The 22,879-nt window shown below is 37.2% G+C and overlaps 1 protein-coding gene across 5 annotated transcripts in view; it reads left to right on the top strand.

Annotated features, from left to right (window-relative positions):
- The window catches only part of tert (telomerase reverse transcriptase), a 32,672-nt gene that overhangs the window by 6,133 nt on the left and 3,660 nt on the right, over nucleotides 1-22,879 (top strand). For 3 of the 5 annotated variants that reach the window (XM_018094976.2, XM_031903587.1, XM_012965490.3), the window contains exons 3-15: nucleotides 1,207-2,785; nucleotides 4,134-4,329; nucleotides 5,205-5,391; nucleotides 6,729-6,911; nucleotides 7,920-8,081; nucleotides 11,969-12,064; nucleotides 13,271-13,356; nucleotides 14,247-14,360; nucleotides 15,068-15,139; nucleotides 18,074-18,259; nucleotides 19,783-19,909; nucleotides 21,401-21,462; nucleotides 22,673-22,797. In XM_018094976.2, coding sequence (XP_017950465.2) covers nucleotides 1,207-2,785; nucleotides 4,134-4,329; nucleotides 5,205-5,391; nucleotides 6,729-6,911; nucleotides 7,920-8,081; nucleotides 11,969-12,064; nucleotides 13,271-13,356; nucleotides 14,247-14,360; nucleotides 15,068-15,139; nucleotides 18,074-18,259; nucleotides 19,783-19,909; nucleotides 21,401-21,462; nucleotides 22,673-22,797 — 3,175 coding nt within the window. The remainder of the gene's footprint in view (nucleotides 1-1,206; nucleotides 2,786-4,133; nucleotides 4,330-5,204; nucleotides 5,392-6,728; nucleotides 6,912-7,919; nucleotides 8,082-11,968; nucleotides 12,065-13,270; nucleotides 13,357-14,246; nucleotides 14,361-15,067; nucleotides 15,140-18,073; nucleotides 18,260-19,782; nucleotides 19,910-21,400; nucleotides 21,463-22,672; nucleotides 22,798-22,879) is intronic. The other 2 variants (XM_018094977.2, XM_031903588.1) reach the window with 2 other exon arrangements.

The raw sequence follows: 22,879 nt of genomic DNA, 5'->3' as shown, positions 1-22,879 counted from the left end.
TGGTGTAGCGCGCGCACTGCAAGACGTGCGTCGCGCGGTGCACAATGAAGGGACATACGAACTATATTACTGCTTCAAACGCACTCTGTTACTGCTTCATGCCACATGCATTTGCGACCTGTCAGCTCTGTCTCATGGCTGCTTAGGTATTTTCTGTCTGTAATGAAAATCTTGTTTTTAATCGGATAGTGATTAAGCTGTGAGAACCTGCATACATTAATGATGACAAAGAAGCTCCAGAATGAGCCAACATTTGTTTTTGTTCTTTTTTGCATTGCCTTATGATGAATTGCACAATCAACTACACTTAGCTCAGCTACAAACTCATAAAACTCATGACAATGAAGTTGTGAGCTCTCAATCACTATAGACTGCACATTTTTAGTTATATGATAATGCACTAATCCAGGGGTTTTCAGATTATTTGGGTTCTTGAATTCTTGACCTAAAAGTTTAAAACTCGAGATCTCTGATTTTAAAGCCATCATGCGCGACACGCGCTGCACCATTAAGGGACGTACGTGCTCTGTTACTGCTTCTAATTACCGAACCGATGGGACACACATCAAGCCGTGGCGCGTTACAGTGGGGCACACATTCACTAAAAAAGGCACATAAAAAGACCACTAAAAAAATATAAAAAAAAAAACTTTTAAGGACAGATCTTTAGAAATAAAAAAGTTCCAATGATGCACTGTGCCTACTTAGGATTTGTAAGTAATTATTTTTGGTAATGGAAATTCACTAATGATGGGAGCGCACACAGCGCACAGAACCAATGGGACGAGCACAAAGCACACAGCAGGATGGCAAGTACTTGATAATTAGTATGGCAGCTTCCTTAGCCTTCCCAAACTTGCTTTTGTCTGCTGCTGTAGCATTTTTCTTTACCTAAAGTTATCTATTATTTATTTATCTGTTATTTGATTATTGAAACTTAGCAGTAGCGGCTGCATTTCCCTCCCTAGGCTTATACTCGAGTCAATAAGTTTTTCCAGTTTTCTTAGGAGTTTGCATGAGTTTTATTTATTTTAAATATATGATTGTATAGGTTAGCCTTTAAATGTTATATCATTAAGTAAGAGAACTTCTTTTTGATTACCCACAATATTACATTGAAAGCATTTGTAGAAGAACAGTTATTTCATGAAAATACTATAAATTCATTCATCCCTAGACATAATATATTTTCTCTTCTTCTTTTAGCTATCAACTCAGAGAGAAGTAGTGGCGCGAGTAATTCAGCGGATTTGTGAAAAGAAAAGAAAAAATGTTCTTGCTTTTGGTTATGGCTTAGTTGATGAAAATAGCTCTCTGAATATTCGATTGACTCCAAATATTTGCAGTTATTTTCCTAATTCCACAACAACAACAATCAGCACAAGTATTCTTTGGGAAACTCTGCTTACTAGAGTAGGTGATGATGTTATGATGTATTGGCTGGAACAATGCTCAGTTTTTGTATTTGTGCCACCTAGTTGTTGTTATCAAATCAGTGGGCAGCCAATCTACACTTTACCCTATGATAGTATGTGTTCATTTCGATCTCAGTCATTTATGCATAGCAATGTTTTGTTGCAGTACATTAAAAGAAATGCCTTTTTCTTGCGGAAAAAATATCTGAAGCCAAAAAAATGGTGGAAAACGGTGTTAAACAGCAAAGTAGAAAAACATTCAAAGACTTCTCAAATGCTAACATGGCAAAATAAAAAGTCCACATCAGCATTGCCTATTTGTAGTGAGTCATCTATGAAAGTTACCACAAAAATACATTCCAAAAGGAAGATGTGTACTACAGATATTTGTGACATTCCAACTAAGAAACGCAGAGTCAACTTGGACAAAGATGATAAAATGGACCACGTTTCCTTTACGTCTGCATGTCTTTCTTCCTTCTCAAATGTGTGCCCTGAAGCTAAAGTACAAGCAACGGAATTTATTACCTCAAGATATGGAAAAAAAACAAAAATTCAATGTCCAAAATCGACTTCATACTCAGTTGATGGTGAATTTAATGTAACTCTTCAAAATAATGCTAATACGTTTATTACCAATGCTTCTGTCCCTACAATACAAAGCAAAACTTCATTTTCAAATATTTTTATTGAAATTGGAAGAACATTGTATTCAAGTATTAGTTTCAAGAAGGGCTTCTCTGAAAGTTTTATACTTAACAGTTTAGACTGTACCCCTTCTGGGAGCCAAAAATTAGTGGAAACCATATTTCTAAACAACTTTTTAACTGAGCAAAATTTTGACCAGCCAAAACGGGATGAAAACTTTAGATCTAAACTTCCCAAACGTTATTGGAGAATGAGAAAATATTTCCAAGAATTAATACAGAACCATAAGAATTTCCCTTATCTGGTATATTTGAATAAACACTGCCCTGTTAGGCCTTCAATGGCTTGTTCACACAAACTGGCGTTGCAGAAAAAGAATAAATGTAAAATGGATAAATCAATTTGTGACTTAAGTAATACCTCAGTTATGAAAAACAAAATTGTAAATGATGAAAAGCCGCTAAAACATGTTCCAGCCGAAGCAACTTTTTTACCTCTTCTTAAACAACACAGCAGCAGTTGGCAAGTGTACATGTTTGTTAGAGAATGTTTAAATAGTTTAGTGCCTGATTTCATATGGGGCTCCAGTCACAACAAGTGCCGTTTCCTTAGAAATGTAAAATCTTTTCTTTTTTTTTCTGGCAAATTTGGCAAGGTCTCTTTATTAGAGCTTATGTGGAAGATGAAAGTAGAAGACTGCTCTTGGATTCGTCTACGAAAAAGTAAGTGAACTATAAAGTATTTAAACTCTTTTGAACTTATTTGCAGATCTGTCAACTAAGCTACGTACAGTATTAAAGCTATTAATGTGTACTTTACATATCTATCAACATTGTGCTAAGCCAGTGTTGACAGATGTGCAAATATGGATAAGTAGAGTGTCTAATGAATCTACATGATTCAAATCTGTTGATCTTAAATGCTTCCTGTTTGTGTAACTAATCCATTTAACTAGAGAGTGTGAGTTTAAGTAAAAGCGCACACATGCCTAAAAAGATGTATGAACTATAAAGTATTTTAAGTATTGCTGAAAGAGTTATCTGTGGAGGATTTCACTGTTTATGATTAAGTTAATTTAATCCAGATAGCATAGATCATTATTTTATGCTTAATATAATACTTCACTGACCAGGACTTGTATAAAAGTTTCAAATCAATGTAACCCTTCCAGGTTGTTATGTGTTCTGTGATTGCTTGGCTACACCCCCAGTTGCAGTGCAGTTAAGCATGTTATTGGTATACAATGCCAACGCTGTGCAAATTTGCTCATAGCAACTGATGAGTGATTTGTCTGAAACTAGTCTAGTTTATTTTGCTGGATATGTGGTTAAAAAGGAAACAAAACCCTCATCTTTAAACTTAATTGTTCTGAGTTGTAAGATGATCTATACTACTTTAAGATGGTTTTGATTTTTTGAATGGTTTATCCATGCTACTGCCCCTCCCCAGCCTGCAGTGGTTTGCTCATTAACATGGATAGCGAAAAGAACAAATTCCCTTGGACAATAGATCTACACCTGCAAAAAGTGTAAAGTTTTTAAAGGTGCCCATACACCGAGAGATCTGCTCATTTGGTGAGGTCAAAACACGAAAAAGGCAGGCACTCCGTAACTCCAAATGAACGTCAAATAGTGGCTCAAAAAAGTTTATAGTAAAAACAAAAAAGTTACACATAATGCTACAAAGCCTTATACGTTTTGTACCTATATGGTACTTAATCATAGGCTCATTTGGTGAGGTCGCCAAAGGAGCGGATCTTTCCCTGACATGTCCATCTTGAAGTGGGCGATATCAGATCACATTGATGGAATACAGGCCATCGCCACGAGGACTGCATGGAAGCGCAGATGTGCTTTTCGCCCCAAGGGATTTTTATACTTGTCTAATTGACAGCTGTTGGGCTCATACAATGTGCTGACCCGGACCATCTGCAGCTTTTATTGGCCTGTGTATGGCCATCTTAAGTGACTTTATTTCTGAGGTTTTTATTAGTTTAACGTATTTTCATCTATTCAGTTTTCAGTGGATTTTATTACATAAAATATTAACACTTTTTTATGCATGCTGCAGGTGATCACTTTGTTCCTGCTTCAGAACACTTGCTACGAGAGAGAATCCTTGCCAAATTTATCTTTTGGCTAATGGACACCTATGTCATACAGTTGCTGAAATCATTTTTTTTTGTCACGGAAACCATGTTTCAGAAGAATAGACTTTTGTTCTACAGAAAAAGAATTTGGAAGAAACTTCAAAATTTAGGTCTAAGGTAAACTATGAATATAGAACTATGAAGTCTTAAAGGCATTGCATTTGAAATCATAAAATGCAATATCTATGATATCTGACATCATCATTTTACATTATATCCCTGGTTGATAAACGCTGCAGGGCTGTGCACCTGATGATCCAGTAATATTATCGTTTCATCCTGGCCACTATTATAATCGCTCCGTGCTGCCTTTCAATCGTTGATAAACGCTACAGGGCTGTGCACCTGATGATCCAGTAATATTATCATTTCATCCTGGCCACTATTATAATCGCTCCGTGCTGCCTTTCAATCGTGTAAATGCATTCTGGCGAGAAGTAGCAAAGAATGATTATATTACTGGATCACCTCGTGCAGAGCCCTGCGCAGTGTTTATCGGCCAAATAATTACCGGCATATGGTTCTAAATTATGATGTCCAGTAGTACCACAAACCAAACAATGTGAGAAGTGCTGTGATTCGTCCATCAAAGTGATCCCGCTATTGGCTGAAGCATATATCTTTCACAACTTCAAGTCAGTGAGGAATTGGCAGGTAGCCAGTACAAAGGTAAAACATTGACGTCAACAGTGTAAATGCCAAAACGAATATATTATCTCTTAAATGGAAATTAGAATGTATTTAGAAAAATGCCTTATTTTACATATGCTTTTCAGTCTTATACACCTTTTGATTTATGATTCCCTTTTAAGTTTTTGTAAGTAAAAATATAACTGAAATCAGCAACTTTTTTACCTCTTCTTAAACAACACAGCAGCAGTTGGCAAGTGTACATGTTTGTTAGAGAATGTTTAGTGCCTGATTTCATATGGGAGGTCTAATCTTGTAAGATCCAAGGTCCTGCACAGATTTAGGCCTATTTTTCTCTTTAGAAAACATCTAGAGAAGGTGAAATTGCGTCCATTGTCCTGCGATGAACTAGAAAAGATGCAACAATGGAAAAACATTCCACTGGTTTCCAGGCTCAGATTCATACCAAAAACAAATGGACTACGTCCAATATCTAGAGTATCCAGTACTTTGGGTAGCCAACAAAGCAAAGAAAACCAAGAGAAGAAGGTATCTTCTGTGCGTGTATGTGTTTTGTTGCCAATGTGTCTGCAAACCCATGACATTCCCATGCCATAAACTTCTGTAAAGCACTGCATAAATGTGTTGTCACTATAGAGTTACATATTTAAGTTGGGTTGAAAAAAAGTCCATCAAATTGAACCCCTCCAAACAAACCCCAGTGCGTATATATAGGAGAACTGACCCCTAACAACACTGGAGCAATTAGGAGATGCCACTACTCTTTGTAATTTATACTTTAGCCAGTTTTTTTTATCCAACTACAAATATGTTCCAGGCCAGTATTCCTTAATTTAAGCAGTAACCTTCTGAACCTACAGTGGCAATCACAGAGCTAAGCTCTATTAATACCTTGGGATGAATACCATCCGGTCCAGGACCTTTGTTTACCTTTTGAAATTCCTCCCGAGTGACCCATGCATGAGTAGCTATATTACTAGAACTGGGCATATTAAAAGGGAAGCCTTCATTAGCTGGCTCTTCAGTTGTGTAGACAGACAAAAATAACAATTCAGAACCTCTGCTTTTTCCCTGATCTCATTGAACAACTGACCTTCCTCTGATAATAAGGGTTCCACTTATTTACATATTTAAAAATGATTTTGGGTTTATTTACTCCTCTCTGTAATACAATTTTCCATCCCTATTTTAGCTTGGCTCATTAAAGCATACAAGTAAGCTATATAGCATTTAACAGTGAAACACTGTTTCCAGAACTGCAAGCACCTCTTGATTTTCCTCATGCATTTTTAAAGGAGAAGGAAAGGCTAAGTCACTTGGGGGTGCCGAAATTTTAGGCACCCCCAAGTGACTTAGATCGCTTACCTTTTAACCTGGGCTGGTGCCCCTGTTAGGAGAGAACAGCACCAGCCCGCGGTAGAAGCGAGTGCTTCCTATTCGCTTGCGTGCGCATGCGCAGTAGAGTGAAAAGCCGAACTTAAACAACAAAGTCGGCTTTTCACTCTACTGCGCATGCGCCGGCCGACGGATTTCGCAGAAGAAAGAGGAAGGAGGAAGCACTTCCTACAGGTACCCCGGGCTGGTGCTTTTTTCTCCTAACAGGGGCACCAGCCCAGGGTACGGGGTAAGCGATCTAAGTCACTTCGGGGTGCCTAACATTTTGGCACCCCCAAGTGACTTAGCCTTTCCTTCTCCTTTAAGCTAGTGTATTGCAATTGCTTTAGTAAATTGTGTATTGCAGTTGCTTTAATTCTCCATATGTTAGTACCTTGTTAGTGCCATAGTACCTTAAGCAGTTTAACAATGCTGACATTTTACAGATTCCTTTTGATTTATTTCAAATTTTTTTTTCCTTTATGTGGCAGATTCAACATTTTACCTCTCGGGTTCGAAACCTTTTTAGTGTTCTTAACTATGAATGGAATAGAAATTGCAGCCTAATTGGCTCATCTGTTTTTGGCATGGATGATATATACAAACAGTGGAAAAAATTTGTGCTAGATTTTGAAAAATCGAGAGCTGAAAAAGGCAAATTTTACTTTGTGAAGGTAAGTAAAAACAAACATCTTGTTAAATGTTCTCCCCATCATTAAACCTGTAAAGTTAATTCTTAATGATAATTGTTATTATATTAATAATGAATAGAACATACTTAAATGGTAGAGAGAGGAACTTTAGCTATCAATCTAGTTCTGAGCCAGCTACACTGTACAGAGTCAGTGCAGCTCTTCTCTTATAGAGGTAACAAGTAAATGATTGGCTGGGCTGTCATCACTAGTTTGACCTAGGAAACATCTGTATTTAACATTTTGTATTTGAGCAGACACAGTAACCAGGGCTCAGAATATTCACAGCAAAAGTTGAATTATGAGGTTGGGACACTGGTGTTTTTTCTATTTCAAATTTGTTTCCATTGGTATCAATTCACTTATAGGGCTTCCAGTGCTGCATATTGAAATACTTAAGTTATTCTGTGTTGAGAGTGCTATGTGAGTGGCGTTGCATCCAAGTCCTCATACTAAATATCATACACTTAGCGATCTATATTTGTCACTTGGTAATGTGAGAGAGTAACAGGTATATGTATATATTTTCCTTTTACATCCCTCCCTGTTTACAATGACATCAATTATCTAACCTCAGTTTCTTTGACAGAGTCTTGTGCTTGAGATGCACGGTAATGTCACTTGCCAGTCATTGGCTGTAGACCCTACGGTAGTCACATGTAAAAGCCAGTTTATCACTGAATAAAACTGTGCATGGATCCAATTAATTATCTTGAGAGAAGAATTATAGAGAGTATGTGTATAGCACTAGTAGCCTTTTATAGGAAATGTATCCTTCACAAGTATTCCTCATTCACTCAGCACAGCCAAACTGTTTTCCATGTACACACACAAATTTGGTGGTTTGATATAGCTACTTAATGAATCTATCAAACAGTATCAAGCACTTTGTTGTATAATATTGCTATATACTAACAGGAAACACAAATGTAATGTACTGCATTCTTTCTGATTTACAGTTTAATCTCTGTGCTGGAATTTTCTCTTTAGACAGATGTTAAGGGAGCATATGATACCATTCCACATTCAAAGCTCGATGAAGTGATCTTAAAAGTAATTAATCCAAATGCAAATGAAGTATATTGCATACGACGTTATGCCTCAGTTTCAGTGGATTCAACTGGACGCATTATAAAATCTTTCAAAAGACATGTAAGAACATATATATGAAAACTGTTACAACAGATTTAAATCAGAAGTTCTCCTGTAAATTAACTTGTAGTCTGTTAAAGTTGGAACTATTCTAAGAAACTTTTTAATCTTCACTAATTATATTGTATGGTGTTTGAATTATGAGTCTATATATTCTGCCTGTAAACAAGCCTTAAAATATGTTTCCCACTATAAATATGAGACGTGTTTAGTTTCAACCTGGCTTACCTAAAACAGGTAGGTAAAGTGCAAATTCTACATCTTGCTGAAAATACCTACTTTTGGCAATTTCTGTTTAAGGGTAGGAAATTACTATATATACTCGAGTATAAGCCTAGTTTTTCAGCACCCAAAATGTGCTGAAAAAAGTCACCCTCGGCTTATACTCGAGTCGGGTGCCATGGGTCCCTCTAGACTAGCACCCTCTGTCCTTTGTGTGCAAATTAGGCCACCCGCAACCAGACCCTCCAGTGCCCTGGCCTAGGCTCCCACTAGCATTACTTATTTCCCCTTACATCCCTCCGGGACTGGGTCTGCTGCCAGTTTGCCAATATGCAATGAGCGTGGGGTAGTACTCATATTGTTTTTGTTGACCCTATTCTCTAATTACAGAGCTAGTTTACTGTTTTTCTTTGAAATAAATATTGAAAAACATATACCCCACTGATGCCTCAATTAATGTAATTTTATTGGTTTTTATTTTGATTATTAAAACTTAGCAGTAGCTGCTGCATTTCCCACCCTAGGCTTATACTCGAGTCAATAAGTTTCTCCAGTTTTCTTAGGTAAAATTAGGTACCTCGGCTTATATTCGGATCGGCTTATATTCGGATCGGCTTATACTCGAGTATATACGGTACTTGTCCTTAAATAGGTACGACACTGACTAAGGCTGATTCTGACTTGTACAATACCTTTATAGAATTTGTATTTACTTTCTTTGCCTGTGTGGGTTTCCTCTCATGCATACAGGTATGTTAAAGGGTTCCTGTTAAAAATGACCATAGTATATAGTCTGTCAGTGCTTTCCAACTTCTGTGGCACTGAGGGCTGGAATGTTTCTGGCCTAAATGGTGGAGGGCTGTTAATGAAAGCAATTTGACCACTCCCCCTTTTTAAACCACACCCTCTTCAAACCACAACTATGTTATCGCAAAGTATACACAAACACACAAAAACACTTTTTTTTTTTTTTTACTTATTTATTTTATATTTTACCCCTTTGTCTTTGTTTTTTTCCTAAAAACTGTTTATTTTGACAGCCTGACTATTGGATCAGATATTCTGACCACTAATTACACTGTTGTGTGACTTATTTTGCTGTTTCACTAATTTGCACAATTTTTGTGGTTTTATTGCATTTTTATCCCTGTATAAGTGTTCCTGATCTGTTTTTTTAGCTTCTGGTTTTCTGGGGGTCTGTGTATAGTTAGGGGGGGGTTACGGCACATAATACGCTGTTAGGGGGCTCTGTATGCAAAAGCTTAGTAGGCAGGCGAGAAATCCATATGCGCTATTTTCATTTTGGGTTCAGTACACACCACAGACTTTGGTATATCTTTGCATATTGGGCATCAAACTGTTCAGTAGACCTCTGGTGTTCCTATTTGGGGTGATATGCCTTTGTACGCAAGAAATTGTGTGGGATAAAAGCAGCAAATTGCAACGTTTTTAGACGATTTTCTGAAATGTCATAAAAACCACTAACTTTAGGAAAGCTTTGCAGATTAGTACTTTGGTGTTGAAAAGACTCTTTACCCATGTTGGATTTCTCAGAATGTGTATTTTCCAAAAATATATGATTTTCTGGGGGGTCTCTGTATAGTTAGGGGGTGTTACGGCACATAATACACTGACGGGGCACTGTGTGCAAAAGCTGACTTGGCAGGCAAGAAATCCTTATGCGCTATTTTCATTTTGGGTTCAGTACACACCACAGACTTTGGTATATCTATGCATATTGGGCATCAAACTGTTCAGTAGACCTCTGGTATTGCTATTTGGGGTGATTTGCCTTTGTATGCAAGAAATTGTGTGATATGAAAGCGGCAAATTGCAACATTTTTAGACGATTTTCGGAAATGTCATAAAAACCACTAACTTTAGGAAAGCTTTGCAGATTGGTACTTTGGTTTAGAAAGGACTCTTTACCCTTGTTGGATTTGTCAGAATGTGTACTTTCCAAAAATATATGGTTTTCTGGGGTGAGCATAATTTTTTGTAGCTTTATCCCACATGAAATTATATAAATGTGTTGATTTTGCAGGAGCTGAAATAACAGAAATGATAGATCATATGGGGGTATGTTCACATTGGGGCCCCTACATGCCACATACTTAGGTAAACCTGCACATAATATAGAGTCATTGGACTATTTTGACAGCTGAGAAAATTCATATGCACTATTTTCATTTGGGTGCCTCTGTACACCACATATCTTTGCATATTGGGCACCAAACTGTTCATTATACCTCTGGCATTCATATTTAGGGTGATGTGTCATTGTATGTAAGAAATGTTGTAAGATAAATGTGGCAAATTGCAACATTTTTAGGCATTTTCCAGAAAAGTCATGACAGAAATGATAGCTTGCATGGGGTATGTTCACATTGGGGCCCCTACATGCCACATACTTAGGTAAACCTATACATATTGGGCATCAAACTGTTCAGTGGACCCCTGGCATTCAAATTTAGGGTGTTTTATCTTGGTACCTAATGCTATGTGGGAGATATGATGCTGCAAAATGGAAGCTTTCAGGGGATTTTTGGAAATGTCATCAAAATTGCCAAATTTAGGAAAGCTTGGTACTTTGGAATAGAAAGACATGGGGGATTTGGGGGGAATGTGTACTTTCCAAAAATATATGGCTTTCTGGGGTGAGCATAATTTTTTGTGGCTTTATCTCACATGAAATTATATAAATGTGTTGATTTTGCAGGAGCTGAAATGACAGAATTGATAGATCATATGGGGGTATGTTCACATTGGGGCTCCTACATGCCACATGCTTAGGTAAACCTATACATATTGGGTCTCAAACTGTTCAGTGGACCCCTGGAGTTCAAATTTAGGGTGTTTTATCTGGTTACTTTATGACCTGTAGGAGAAAAGGTACTATAGACTGGAAGCTTTGAAGCGATTTTTCAAAAAATTCACAAATTTTTATAAAAACCAATAACTTTAGGAAAGCATTGCAACTTGGTAGTTTGGAGTAGACAGACAGTTCTACCTACAGAATCTGTTCTTTCCAAAAATGTATAATTTTCTGGGTTAAACTTTCTGTTAGTGTAATTTTTGGCCTTGAAATATAACTTTTTTTGAAAAAAACAATATATAGTTTTCCTGGGTAAACTAAAAGTCCTTCCCCCCCCGGAAAGGCCCCTAAATTAAAAGAGTGCAAAATGTTCAAAAATGGTCTGGCAATACACGTTTCGCTTTGACCAAAATGGCTGGCAGTAAAAGGGTTAAGAAATAAACCCAGACGTCAGACCCAGAACAAAAGAAATGGACTATACCTATAATAATGGCTAGGCGAGAGTCCAACCCCCCCACCCTAACCCCCTATCCGACCTCAACTTTACTTTTTCTATCTTCCCCCCCCACACACGTTTTATTTGTAACCTACCTTGTTGAAAAACAAACAATAAAAAAAAAGTTAAAAAAAATAAATCTATTAAGCCAAAGCCTGCCTAGCAGTATGAAACAACCTTAAATGATGCCAGTATCTCAGAACACACTTAAAATAGGGTTACAAACCACTGTAAATTGAAATGTAGAACCCTTGAAAAAAACAGAGTCTTAAGAAAATCTGTTTTTTATGTTTTGACCTAAACACTGCAAAAAGTAATGTAGGTATGTATGTTATGTATTTTTTTCTCCTTAAGGTATCTGCATTAGCAGATGTTCTTCCAAATATGAAACAGTTTGTTTCAAAGCAACAAGAAAAGAACTTGACACGTAACACAATTCTAGTGGAACAGGTAATGTTTTAAGTATTTTTTTTTTTAATTATTTTGGCTCAACAGTTGTTCTTGTTAAAGGGATACGGTCATGATTTTATGTTGTTTTTTAATAACTAAATTACACTGTGTACATAGCAAATCACTAAATTACACTGTGTACATAGCAAATCATGCACTCTACCATTTACAATTTTATTTTTGAACCAATAAATGTATTGTTTTTTAGTTGTAATATTGACGTGTAGGCAGCCATCTCAGTGCATTTTGTCTGATTCTGAGCTTTCGGAAAGAGCCAAAACTACACAATGCATCAGCTTTAAGGCAGCTATTGTGTCTCTTATTCAGTGGTATCTGGAAAAGTCATAAAGTTGTGGTTCTATTTCTCCTGCTTTGGTGCTGTTCTCAAATCTGCCATTGGTTGGGGCACAGGAGCATTTTGGGGGGCTAAAGTCGCCACTCCATTTCACTGTATATTCCATACCACTACCTTCTGCTTCTCACTGTTGTATGTAAATTGAAGCTGCCTGACACAGCAAGTACTGTCTATTCTTACCCTAAAAACATACATTAAACTTAGAGCATTTTTATGCACATAATTACACACTAACAAAAACTCTAACAAAACTCCCAGAACAAACCCCTGCCAGGTTCCCCTCCCACAGGCAGCATAGGGCAGGCAGAGTATGGCACACACAGGCAGCATAGAGTACTGCCTGTGTGTGCCATATTCTGCCTACCTACCCTGCCTGTGCCTGCTATACGTTGCTGTGTGTGCATACTCTGCCTGCCCTATGCTGCCTGTGTGTGCCATACACGCAGGCAGCATAGGGCAGGCAGTGCATACAATGACACAATGCTGATGCTGCTCCTACAGTCTGTATGAGGTGAGAACAGATGAACAATGTGGAGCCTTACAATCTAAGCCTGAGGTGTGAACAATGAATTGGATGAACAATGCAGGGATTAAAAGGTGTGAACAATGCAGGGATTAAAAGGTTTGAACAACACAGAGGAGTACATGTTTAAACAATACAGGGGATTATAGCCTAAATCTGAGGTGTGAACAATGCAGGGGGCCAGTTAATCTCACTACTGATACCATTTAAAGCTTACACAAAGGTAAATCATAGTGGCCAGACAGGTGGTTAGCCACACAGGGGGTCGGCCCGCGGGCCACCAGTTGGACAGCACTGATCTAAACAATACTCTTTCTCCAATTGTTAGAGCCTTTTATTGAATGAGAGCTCTGTCAAACTTCTTGCTGTTTTTCAACAAATGATCAGATCCCATATTTTAAGAATAGAAGATCGGTAAGTAAAAACTATGCCCCTTGAGAAAGGAAATGTGTAGGTTTATATGAAACACAGCCTATTCTTTGAATTAGTATCTACTCATGCAAGTTGATGTGTTCAACCTATGAAAAATCAACTGGTAACACAGTAAAAATGCTCTTAAAATGGTGGGTCAGCACACCTTTTTGTGTGTTAGAAAATGTCCTGTTCCTAGAAAGTTTGCATTTGGTTAGTATTTTTAAATAGTTTTTTTTTTCAAATTATTTTCCTTCCTCTGCTACATCTATCCTGCTTTCAAGTCGGACAGTGGCCCTGGCAGCTCTTTGATCTTTCAACTGTATTATTATTGTTACTTTTTATTCCTTATCTTTCAAATTAAACCTTCTCCTATTCGTATTTCAGTCTTTCATTCAAACTACTGCCCGGTTGCTAATGTAAATAAGACCCTAGCAACCAGATAACTTGCAAATTGGAAAGCTGCTGAACAAAAGAACTAACTAGCTAAAAAGGACATAAAACATGAAGACCACATGCAGATTGTCTCAGAATATCAGTGTCTATGTCGTACTTAATTTTAAGGGTTAACAAATCTTTAGTCACGGCATGTAATTATTTTATTTAGTTTAAATGATGTATTTTAATCAGTTTTCTCTGCATTTTTCATATTCAGATTGTGGTTCATTGCTTGCTTTGCCTGTAAAACCTTCATTGCATGGTAGCATATTTGAATCGGCCACCAGTGTCACAACTAGTTTATAGTTAATGAACATTTCAGTAGTTTTGAATTACAATTTGTATTTCTTAAATAGGTAGGTTAAGTATGGTACACGATAGCTTTTCTTTCACCAGGCATATTTCATTACTGAGTGTTAAAATGACCTTTTCATTTTCTTTCAATGTATCTTCAGATATTACATGCAGTGCTGTGGAATACCACAGGGTTCAATGTTATCTACAATCCTATGCAGTTTATGCTATGGAGACATGGAAAATAAACTGTTTGGAGGAATACAGCAAAATGGGTTGGTTGCTTTACCTTTTTAACATGCAAAATATAAACACTTTAGAGAGACAGATTTCAAATGTGCAGAAAGAGAAGAACTGTTTTTTCAGCATATACAATGGTATTCATACCTTTTTGAAGGAACAGATTACTGTGATAGGTATATTAGGAGTTTCTGTGTTGTGTGGAGCTCTTCAACAAATTTGGGCTCAGAAGCCAGAGTTCCCATTTAAAACTAACATTTTTAAAAATCTTTTGAGTAAGGTACAGGTAATTTTGCATCATTTGTCTCACTTTGCACTTAGACACTTGGGTAATTAATGCCAATTCACAGAGGTAAAGCAGTTTAAATGAAATTCTACATAGGTCATCAGTGTTAACTCATCACATATCAGTGCACATGGTTTTACCACAAAATGAATGTGTTTTTAGTGCAATAAGTAGCTACATATTATCTTTGTGCATAATGATTAATTTCTGCTATTAAATAGAAATACAAACATAGAACCTAATAAGTAGAATTTTCACTTATGCAAACTTAATGTAGGAGCTGCATACATTTTATATTCAACGTCTTTAAATGAGCCCAATAAAGATTTACATTTTTTTTTTTTATTTCTGACATCTGCCTAAAAAACACATGCAAATTAAAAAAACAGAACAGTTGCATTAATTATATATTTACAATGTTCGCATAAATTTAACACAAGTTTTGAATTTTTGTAGGGTACTAATGCGATTGATTGATGATTTTTTGTTTGTAACACCTCATCTTAACCAAGCAAAAACATTTTTAAGGTATGTAAATTAAGGGAAATCAGGATGATCTGTATAAGGTTAGGAAAATACTGTATTGGGGCAATACTGCAGGGGCAAATAGTAACTCTTGCAGTCTTCTAACCATTCTCATGGACTTATTATTATTATTATTGCATTTCCATGTTACTTATAAGATAGCAGGGTCAAGTGACTGTAATTTTTGCATTGAGTGGTAAAATAAGTAGTATACTCAAATATTTTCCCTGCCAGTCTATGTATATTTGTGCCTATGTATCATAATACATAACATAACAAGTATTTTTCCTATAGTTAGATTTTTTGTGTTTATAATCCTTTTTTAAAGTATTCTCTGTTTTTTTGAGCTTCTCTACAAATTTTAGAGGGATCCATTCTGGTAACTTGTGTTTAATACAAACTGTATAGTAATAAAGTATAGAAATTAAAATTCTATCACAATATTGTGCCTTATTTTATCAAAACTGTACTGTAAAATGTTTAGTAGAAAAGCCAAGCTACATCCTAGCAGAGTACACATAGCATTTCTAAAGGCCAATATTTATGCATCCTTTGTATCTATACAGGTATAGGACCCATTATCCAGAATGCTTGGGACCAAGGGTATTCCGGATAAGGGGTCTTTCCATAATTTGGATCTTAATACCTTAAGTCTACTAAAAAATCAATAAAACATTAATTAAACCCCATAGGATTGTTTTGTGTCCAATAAGGATTATTTATATCTTAGTTGGGATCAATTACAAGGTACTGTTTTATTTCTACATAGAAAAAGGAAATCAGTTTTAAAAATCTGAATTATTTGATTATAATGGAGTCTATGGGAGACGGGCTTTCCGTAATTCGGAGCTTTCTGGATAACGGGTTTCTGAATAAGGGGTCCGATACCTGTAGTACCAATAAACAGTTTAAGAAAAAGGCAGTTAATTCAAAAAACTTGGGTACAATACAAATGGTTTAAATCAAATAAAATAATAAGTATATAAGGAATGATTACTGTATGGTAGTGGACAAACAAAAATAGGAGAATCAAATAAGAGATATTTTGAATGAATATGCAGTAGTTTCTTGTTACATACAAAATGAAAAATGGGTGCACGTAAGATAAGATAAAACTACATTTCTTTTTGGTTTTGCTACTTTTCTAACTGGAACTAGCAAAAAGCAAGCATTAATAGTCATAGTTAGAAATTCTATACTACAAACCGCTTTACAATATGGCTTTAGCATTTAAGCCCTTTAAAACCCTTTAGGGTAAAGACACACAGAGCTACTAGTGGCAGCTACTTGTAACAGCTACAGAAATAGACAGTGTCGTTTACTGATAACTGTCTTTACCTGTGCTTTTGCAGGGGCAATCCTCCATCCTGTATTGTCTATGACAAGGTATTTTCTGGAGTTTAGTAGCTGGGAAAAAGTAGCTGCTACTAGTAGCATGTCTTCTGTCAGTCAGTGTGTCTTTGCCCTTAAAGCGCCACATAGGAGTGATCTACAAATACCCTGGTGGCACAAAAAAATGGGTGCCCCTTAACTGCTCATTCACTGATCAGTTGTGACCGGAACATAGATATTTGATTTGCACCTCCTGCCAGATTAGAAATCTGTTGTGAGGTAAAGAGGTCAGCACTTGGATACAAGGCAGCACTAGCTTTACCATATCAGTTAATTAAAGGACCCTTGTCACTGGGCGCGTGCGTGTTCAGTAGCCAGACAGATCTTCAGTGGAAATATTGTGCTTTATTTTTATAAAATGCAGAAAAAAACAGTATTTGCAAATGTGCAATACAGACTTTTACCAGAAGGGGGTCAACAGTAGCCCTGCAAGCACACTCCTGGAGCTCTATAACTGCCTCTTACAAAGGCTTAACACAGACTCCCAAAAGAAACCAGACTGCAGCTTTTATAGCCTCCAAACTGCTCTATTCTGCCCCCGGTGGTCAGCATCTACTCTAAATATTCATTCAGAGAGGCTGCCCACCCCTTTAAGAAGTGGCTTCTCTGAGAGCTCCAGGTACAGTAAGTGCTTTATTAAACTTTACTTTATACAAGCAATTGCAATGTTCTGTATAGAAACTGAGTAGTTTTATGCACACACTGTGGCAAACATAGCTTTCTATAAGCGGTTGTTTCAGCACCATTTAAAACATACTTTCAGCACAGCTGAGGCACATGCTTCAAACAAAGTAGGCCTCAGTTTGTTAACCAAAGCTAATACTATTTCAGTTTCCACTTTTAACACATATATACCACATATTTATACGGATTATACACATAGCTGTTTACACAAATAATGAATTACTGGCCAGTAAAATTAATTAATTTTTTAGCTAAATTCACTCCATCACAACCCTATTGTATCTTTTGTCCACAAATGCTTACTAACTTGCTGAATGAAACACCAGGTGGCATGTGAAATGCCATTAGTTGCCAAAATTACTATACATCAACAATTTGTTTTAGATAACGCACCAGAGGCCACCCCTTTAGATTAGAGGAACGGAGCTTCCATTTGAAGCAGCGTAGGTGGTTTTTACAGTGAGGGCAGTGAGGTTGGGGAATGCCCTTCCTAGTGATGTGGTAATGGCAGATTCTGTTAATGCCTTTAAGAGGGGCCTGGATGAGTTCTTGAACAAGCATAGTATCCAAGGCTATTGTGATACTAATATCTACAGTTAGTATTAGTAGCTGTATATATAGTTTATGTATGTGAGTGTATAGATTGGTAAGTATAGGTTTGTGTGTGCTGGGTTTACTTGGAAGGGTTGAACTTGATGGACTCTGGTCTTTTTTCAACACTATGTAACTATATAAAAGGCGTAATTTTCAGGTTGGAAACATCTTTTGCACTTAAACCAGATACAAGCGCTCACATGACTACTATTGGATGCAGAGGGGCTCTATAACTGATATACTAAATGTATGTATTTTTAACCACAGGACTCTGGCAGAAGGAATTCCCCAATATGGGTGCTCCATCAGCCCTCAAAAAACAGTGGTAAACTTTCCTGTTGATGACATCCCAGCATGCTCTGAAGTGGAACAATTACCTGTTCACTGCTTGTTCCGGTGGTGTGGTCTTTTGCTGGACACTCAGACTTTGGATGTTTACTATGATTATTCAAGGTTTGGATTATACAATATTTTACTTTTGATTTTATTTTCGATATTGCTTTATTATTTTTAATGCATTTTAAAAAATAAGTTTAAATTAATGGGTTCCTGGGTTTATATATAGATTTTGGCTGCAGTATCAATTTTTCTTAATATCTAGACAAGTGATGTTGTTCCCCTAGCGACAGCATTGGTTTCCTGACAGCATTGTCAGCATTGGTTTCCTGACAAGTGATTTTTCACCAGAAATACTCCAGGATACAGATTTTAATGTCCATGCATGATAACTTATCAGTCTTATGTAAATGGAAAGTGTCTTGTTTGGGGTAACAATTTCAACTCTTGTTACTTCCTTACAATTGGGCTCTCATTTTGTTTTAGTTTTTTACTTTTGTGCATTGATGTGCATATGTTTTTTCTTTTTCTTATATTCACATAGTCTGTATTGTGTCTTAAAAGCCTATTGGATGTAGAATTTTTTCATTCTTTGTACAGTTGTTGGAGGTTTTTCCACAAAATATCTGCTCCCAAGTTTTATACACTGCTCAAAAAAATAAAGGGAACACAAAAATAAGACATCCTAGATCTGAATGAATGAAATATTCTTATTAATACTTCGTTCTTTACATAGTTGAATGTGCTGACAAAATCACACAAAAATTATCAATGGAAAACAAATTTATCAACCCATGGAGGTCTGGATTTGGAGTCACACTCAAAATTAAAGCGGAAAAAAACACTACAGGCTGATTCAAATTTGATGTAATGTCCTTAAAACAAGTCAAAATGAGGCTCAGTAGTGTGTGTGGCCTCCATGTGCTTGGATGACCTCCCTACATGCTCCTGATGAGGTGGCGAATGGTCACCTGAGGGATCTCCTCCCAGACCTGGACTAAAGCATCCACCAACTCCTGGACAGTCTGTGGTACAATGTGGTGTTGGTGGATGGAGCGAGACATGATGTCCCAGATGTGCTCTATTGGATTCTGGTCTGGGGAACGGGCGGGCCAGTCCATAGCATCAATTTCTTTGTCTTGCAGGAACTGCTGACACACTCCAGCCACAAGAGGTCTAGCATTGTCTTGCAATAGGAGGAACCCAGGGCCAACCGCCCCAGCATATGGTCTCACGAGGGGTCTGAGGACTAGAGTGAAAGCACCGCCAGCATTCAAAAGTGACCAAAACATCAGCCAGAAAGCATAGGAACTGAGAAGTGGTCTGTGGTCACCACCTGCACAACCACTCCTTTATTGGGGATGTCTTGCTAATTGCCTATAATTTCCACCTGTTGTCTATTCCATTTGCACAACAGCATGGACAGTTTGATTTCACAGAAGTGTCATTAACTTGGAGTTACATTGTTGTTTAAGTGTTCCCTTTAATTTTTTTGAGCAGTGTATTTAATTTAACTATGTTATTATTTGAACCTGATGGAGAAGTGCATCATGCAAAAATTTATTTTTAGAATTTGTAAGGCAGTTATGGTCTGTGAATTGAAATTGCATTATTTTTATGAATATTTCTCCTCTCATTAGTTATGCCTGTACCTCAATCCGATCAAGTATGACATTTTGTCACAGTTCTGCAGCAGGAAAAAACATGAAACAAAAACTTCTAAGAGTCCTTAAATTGAAGTGCCACAGTCTCTTTCTTGATTTACAGGTAAAAATGAGCATGTCAAATACTTTTAACTAGAGTGAAACTTTACTACACACCCTGATTTTACCTTTTCTTACATTCTACATTGTTTTTTTGTGGTCTCACCGATATAATGCATTTCAATGAGTACTTTTTTTACATATCAATTTTGTCATATTTTCACAAAAATGGCTGTTTGTCCTCTGTGAATGTTATTATTACTAGGGATGCAGCGACTCCACTATTTTTGTGGATGCTGAAAAAGGCAGTATCTTGGCCGAATCCCAAACCGAATCCTAGATTTGATACATCCCTAATTATTAATGATAATCAATCCCCCCCCCCCCCATTGTGTAACATTAATGTTGCACTTCTTACTCCTTGTCATTAACACAGTAAATATTGTTATTTAAAGTCAAACTGACTCCTGTGCTTATAGCCTTAAGGTCCCCATACACGGGCGGATTATAGCTTCCGATATCGGTCCCTTGGACCAATTCGTCAGCTTATCGGCCCGTGTAGGGGCAGAACAGAAGGGCCTGGCCGACCAATATCTGGCGTGAAATTGGCCAGATATCAATCGGCCAGGTTAGATGCGGCTCGTTGATGTGGTCCCCGAACTGACTGCCCCATTGCCGCGTGTAGAATTCGACCGTTTGGCCCCAGGGCCAAATGATCGAATTCGCCTACATGCTTCCCCGATATCGCCCATCTGAAGGTGGGGATATCGGGTGAAGATCCGCTCGCTTGGCGACATCGCCAAGCGAGCGGATCTGCCCGTGTATGGCCAGCTTTAGAGTACTTGAAGAAGTTGCTTTAACACATTTATTAAAGGAGAAATGGCACACACTCCTTAGTCCACTAAAACAAAAAAGTCCTGAAGCGTTTCGTATTCAAAAAATACGTAGTCATACGTGCCGATGACTACATATTATTTGAATACGAAACACGCCAGGACTTCTTTGTTTTAAGATCTCTATAATTAAGACAAGTTTTAGTGGACTTAGGAGTGCGTGCCATTTCTCCTTCAATTGATGTTCATTTATACCTCAGGCTACGGGTTTAGGGTGCTGCACCAGAACCACGACTTGCTTTTGGTGAGTGCATTTTCCCTATAATTTTGCCAGGAGTGTTTTGAAGCTGTGTGTTGGAGGGGAAGGGTCTGGGGTTCGTACACCCGGACCACATAATTTACTGGGTGAGCCTATCATCACGTTATTTGCAATTAGGTTTTGGTGGAGAGCCTGGGGTTTATACACCTGGGCTCACATTCATTAATGGTGAGCCGTTAAAAGGGCTTTAGAAAGTCTTTTTAATAAGTTTTTTCCCCCTCCCCCTTACCATATAACTGAGCCACTTATTTTTTAGGATTGATGCTTTAACACATTTCACTGGTTTTACACTCATTTTTCCTGGTCCCCTAAAAAACATAAAATTGAAGTTCTTCTGTATGATGTTGCCATGATAGTTATTTGGTGATTGCGAATATTAATATGTCTCTGCTATTTTCTACAGGTAAATAGTTTAAGGACAGTTTTCATCAATACTTATAAGATATTCTTACTTCAAGCTTACAGGTTAGTGTGCTAATTTATTGCTATTAAGTTAATTTATAAAATGCTGTCATATAAATTATATGGGTATGGGATCTGTAGAATGCTTAGTAAGGGAAGGCCATCTCCCATTGACTCCACATTAAGCCTAATTAATCTAATGGGAAAATTAGGTATAACTCATCTTCCGTTATTGCTGCAATTTGTGTTGTGCCAAAATGAATGCAGCTGCTGTGTTTACTAAGGAGTGATGCTTCTCAGTGGCTGAAATAATAATGAAATGATTGGATGTCACGATCTACAGTAAGTTCAAATAATATATTTTCAATATCAGGCACATATTTCATAATCGCAAAATTTCTTTTTACTTTCTCATTGGTTGTATTGGTTGTATGTTTTTTTAGAGAGCTTCTCCAGCAGCATCCTGCATTGAAATCCTGGAAGATTTTTTTTATATTTAATTTTCACATGGGGCTAGCCTTATTCTTCATTTTTCAGGGTGCCACAGCCATGTGACCTGTACTCTGATAAACTTCAAGTCACACTTTACTGCTGTGCTGCAAGATGGAGTAATATCACCCCCCTCCCTGCAGCCAATCAGCAGAACAATGGGAAGTTAGCAAGGTAGCAGCTCCCAGTAGATATCAGAATAGCACTCAATAGTAAGAAATCCAAGTCCGGCCTGGAACTCCTCCAGTTACATGGTAGTAGGAGAAACAACAGGTTACCAGAAAGCAGTTCTAATGTGTAGCGCTGGCTCCTTCTGAAAGCTCAGACTCAGGCACAATGCACTGAGATGGCTGCCTACACACTACTACACACTACGCTCATTTTAAATTGGTGGAGTGAATTGTTTGCTAAACAGTGTAATTTAGAAATAAACAGTATACTGTAAAAATCATGACCGTATCCTTTTAATAAATTATTATGATAAGTTTGTTTTAGATACAGATGTGTTACATAGTAACATAGTAAGTTGGGTTGAAAAAAGACATACGTCCATGTTATGAAAGATCCTTTTCATTAATCCATACACAAAATCCAAAAATTCAAGTCACCTGTAGTAACCTATAGCAAACATCTTTTTGTTTGTTGTGGGTTATTGCACCTGGGCAAACTTTGTGCCTTTTACAATCAGAAGTTAGAATTCAAAAGAATGAATGCTGGGAATCTTGACATAATGCTGGTTTTGGTGTATTTTTTAAAAACATTGCCTATTTTTGTTTTTATTCAGATTCCATGCTTGTGTTGTTCAGCTTCCATTTGGCCAGCGTGTAATGAATAATCCACCTTTTTTTCTTACTGTGATTTCTGATATGGCACCTTGCTTTTACACTACTTTTAAGTCCAAAAACAAAGGTATGTATAAGTATAGGAAACTGTCACAAAAGGGCAGTAAAATTAAAATGGCTGCATCACTCCATTCTGACTCTGTGATCAG

The sequence above is a fragment of the Xenopus tropicalis genome, chromosome 6 (genome assembly GCF_000004195.4).
Source record: "Xenopus tropicalis strain Nigerian chromosome 6, UCB_Xtro_10.0, whole genome shotgun sequence".
Taxonomy (NCBI): domain Eukaryota; kingdom Metazoa; phylum Chordata; class Amphibia; order Anura; family Pipidae; genus Xenopus; species Xenopus tropicalis.
This window is presented reverse-complemented; position numbering and strand designations above follow the sequence as displayed.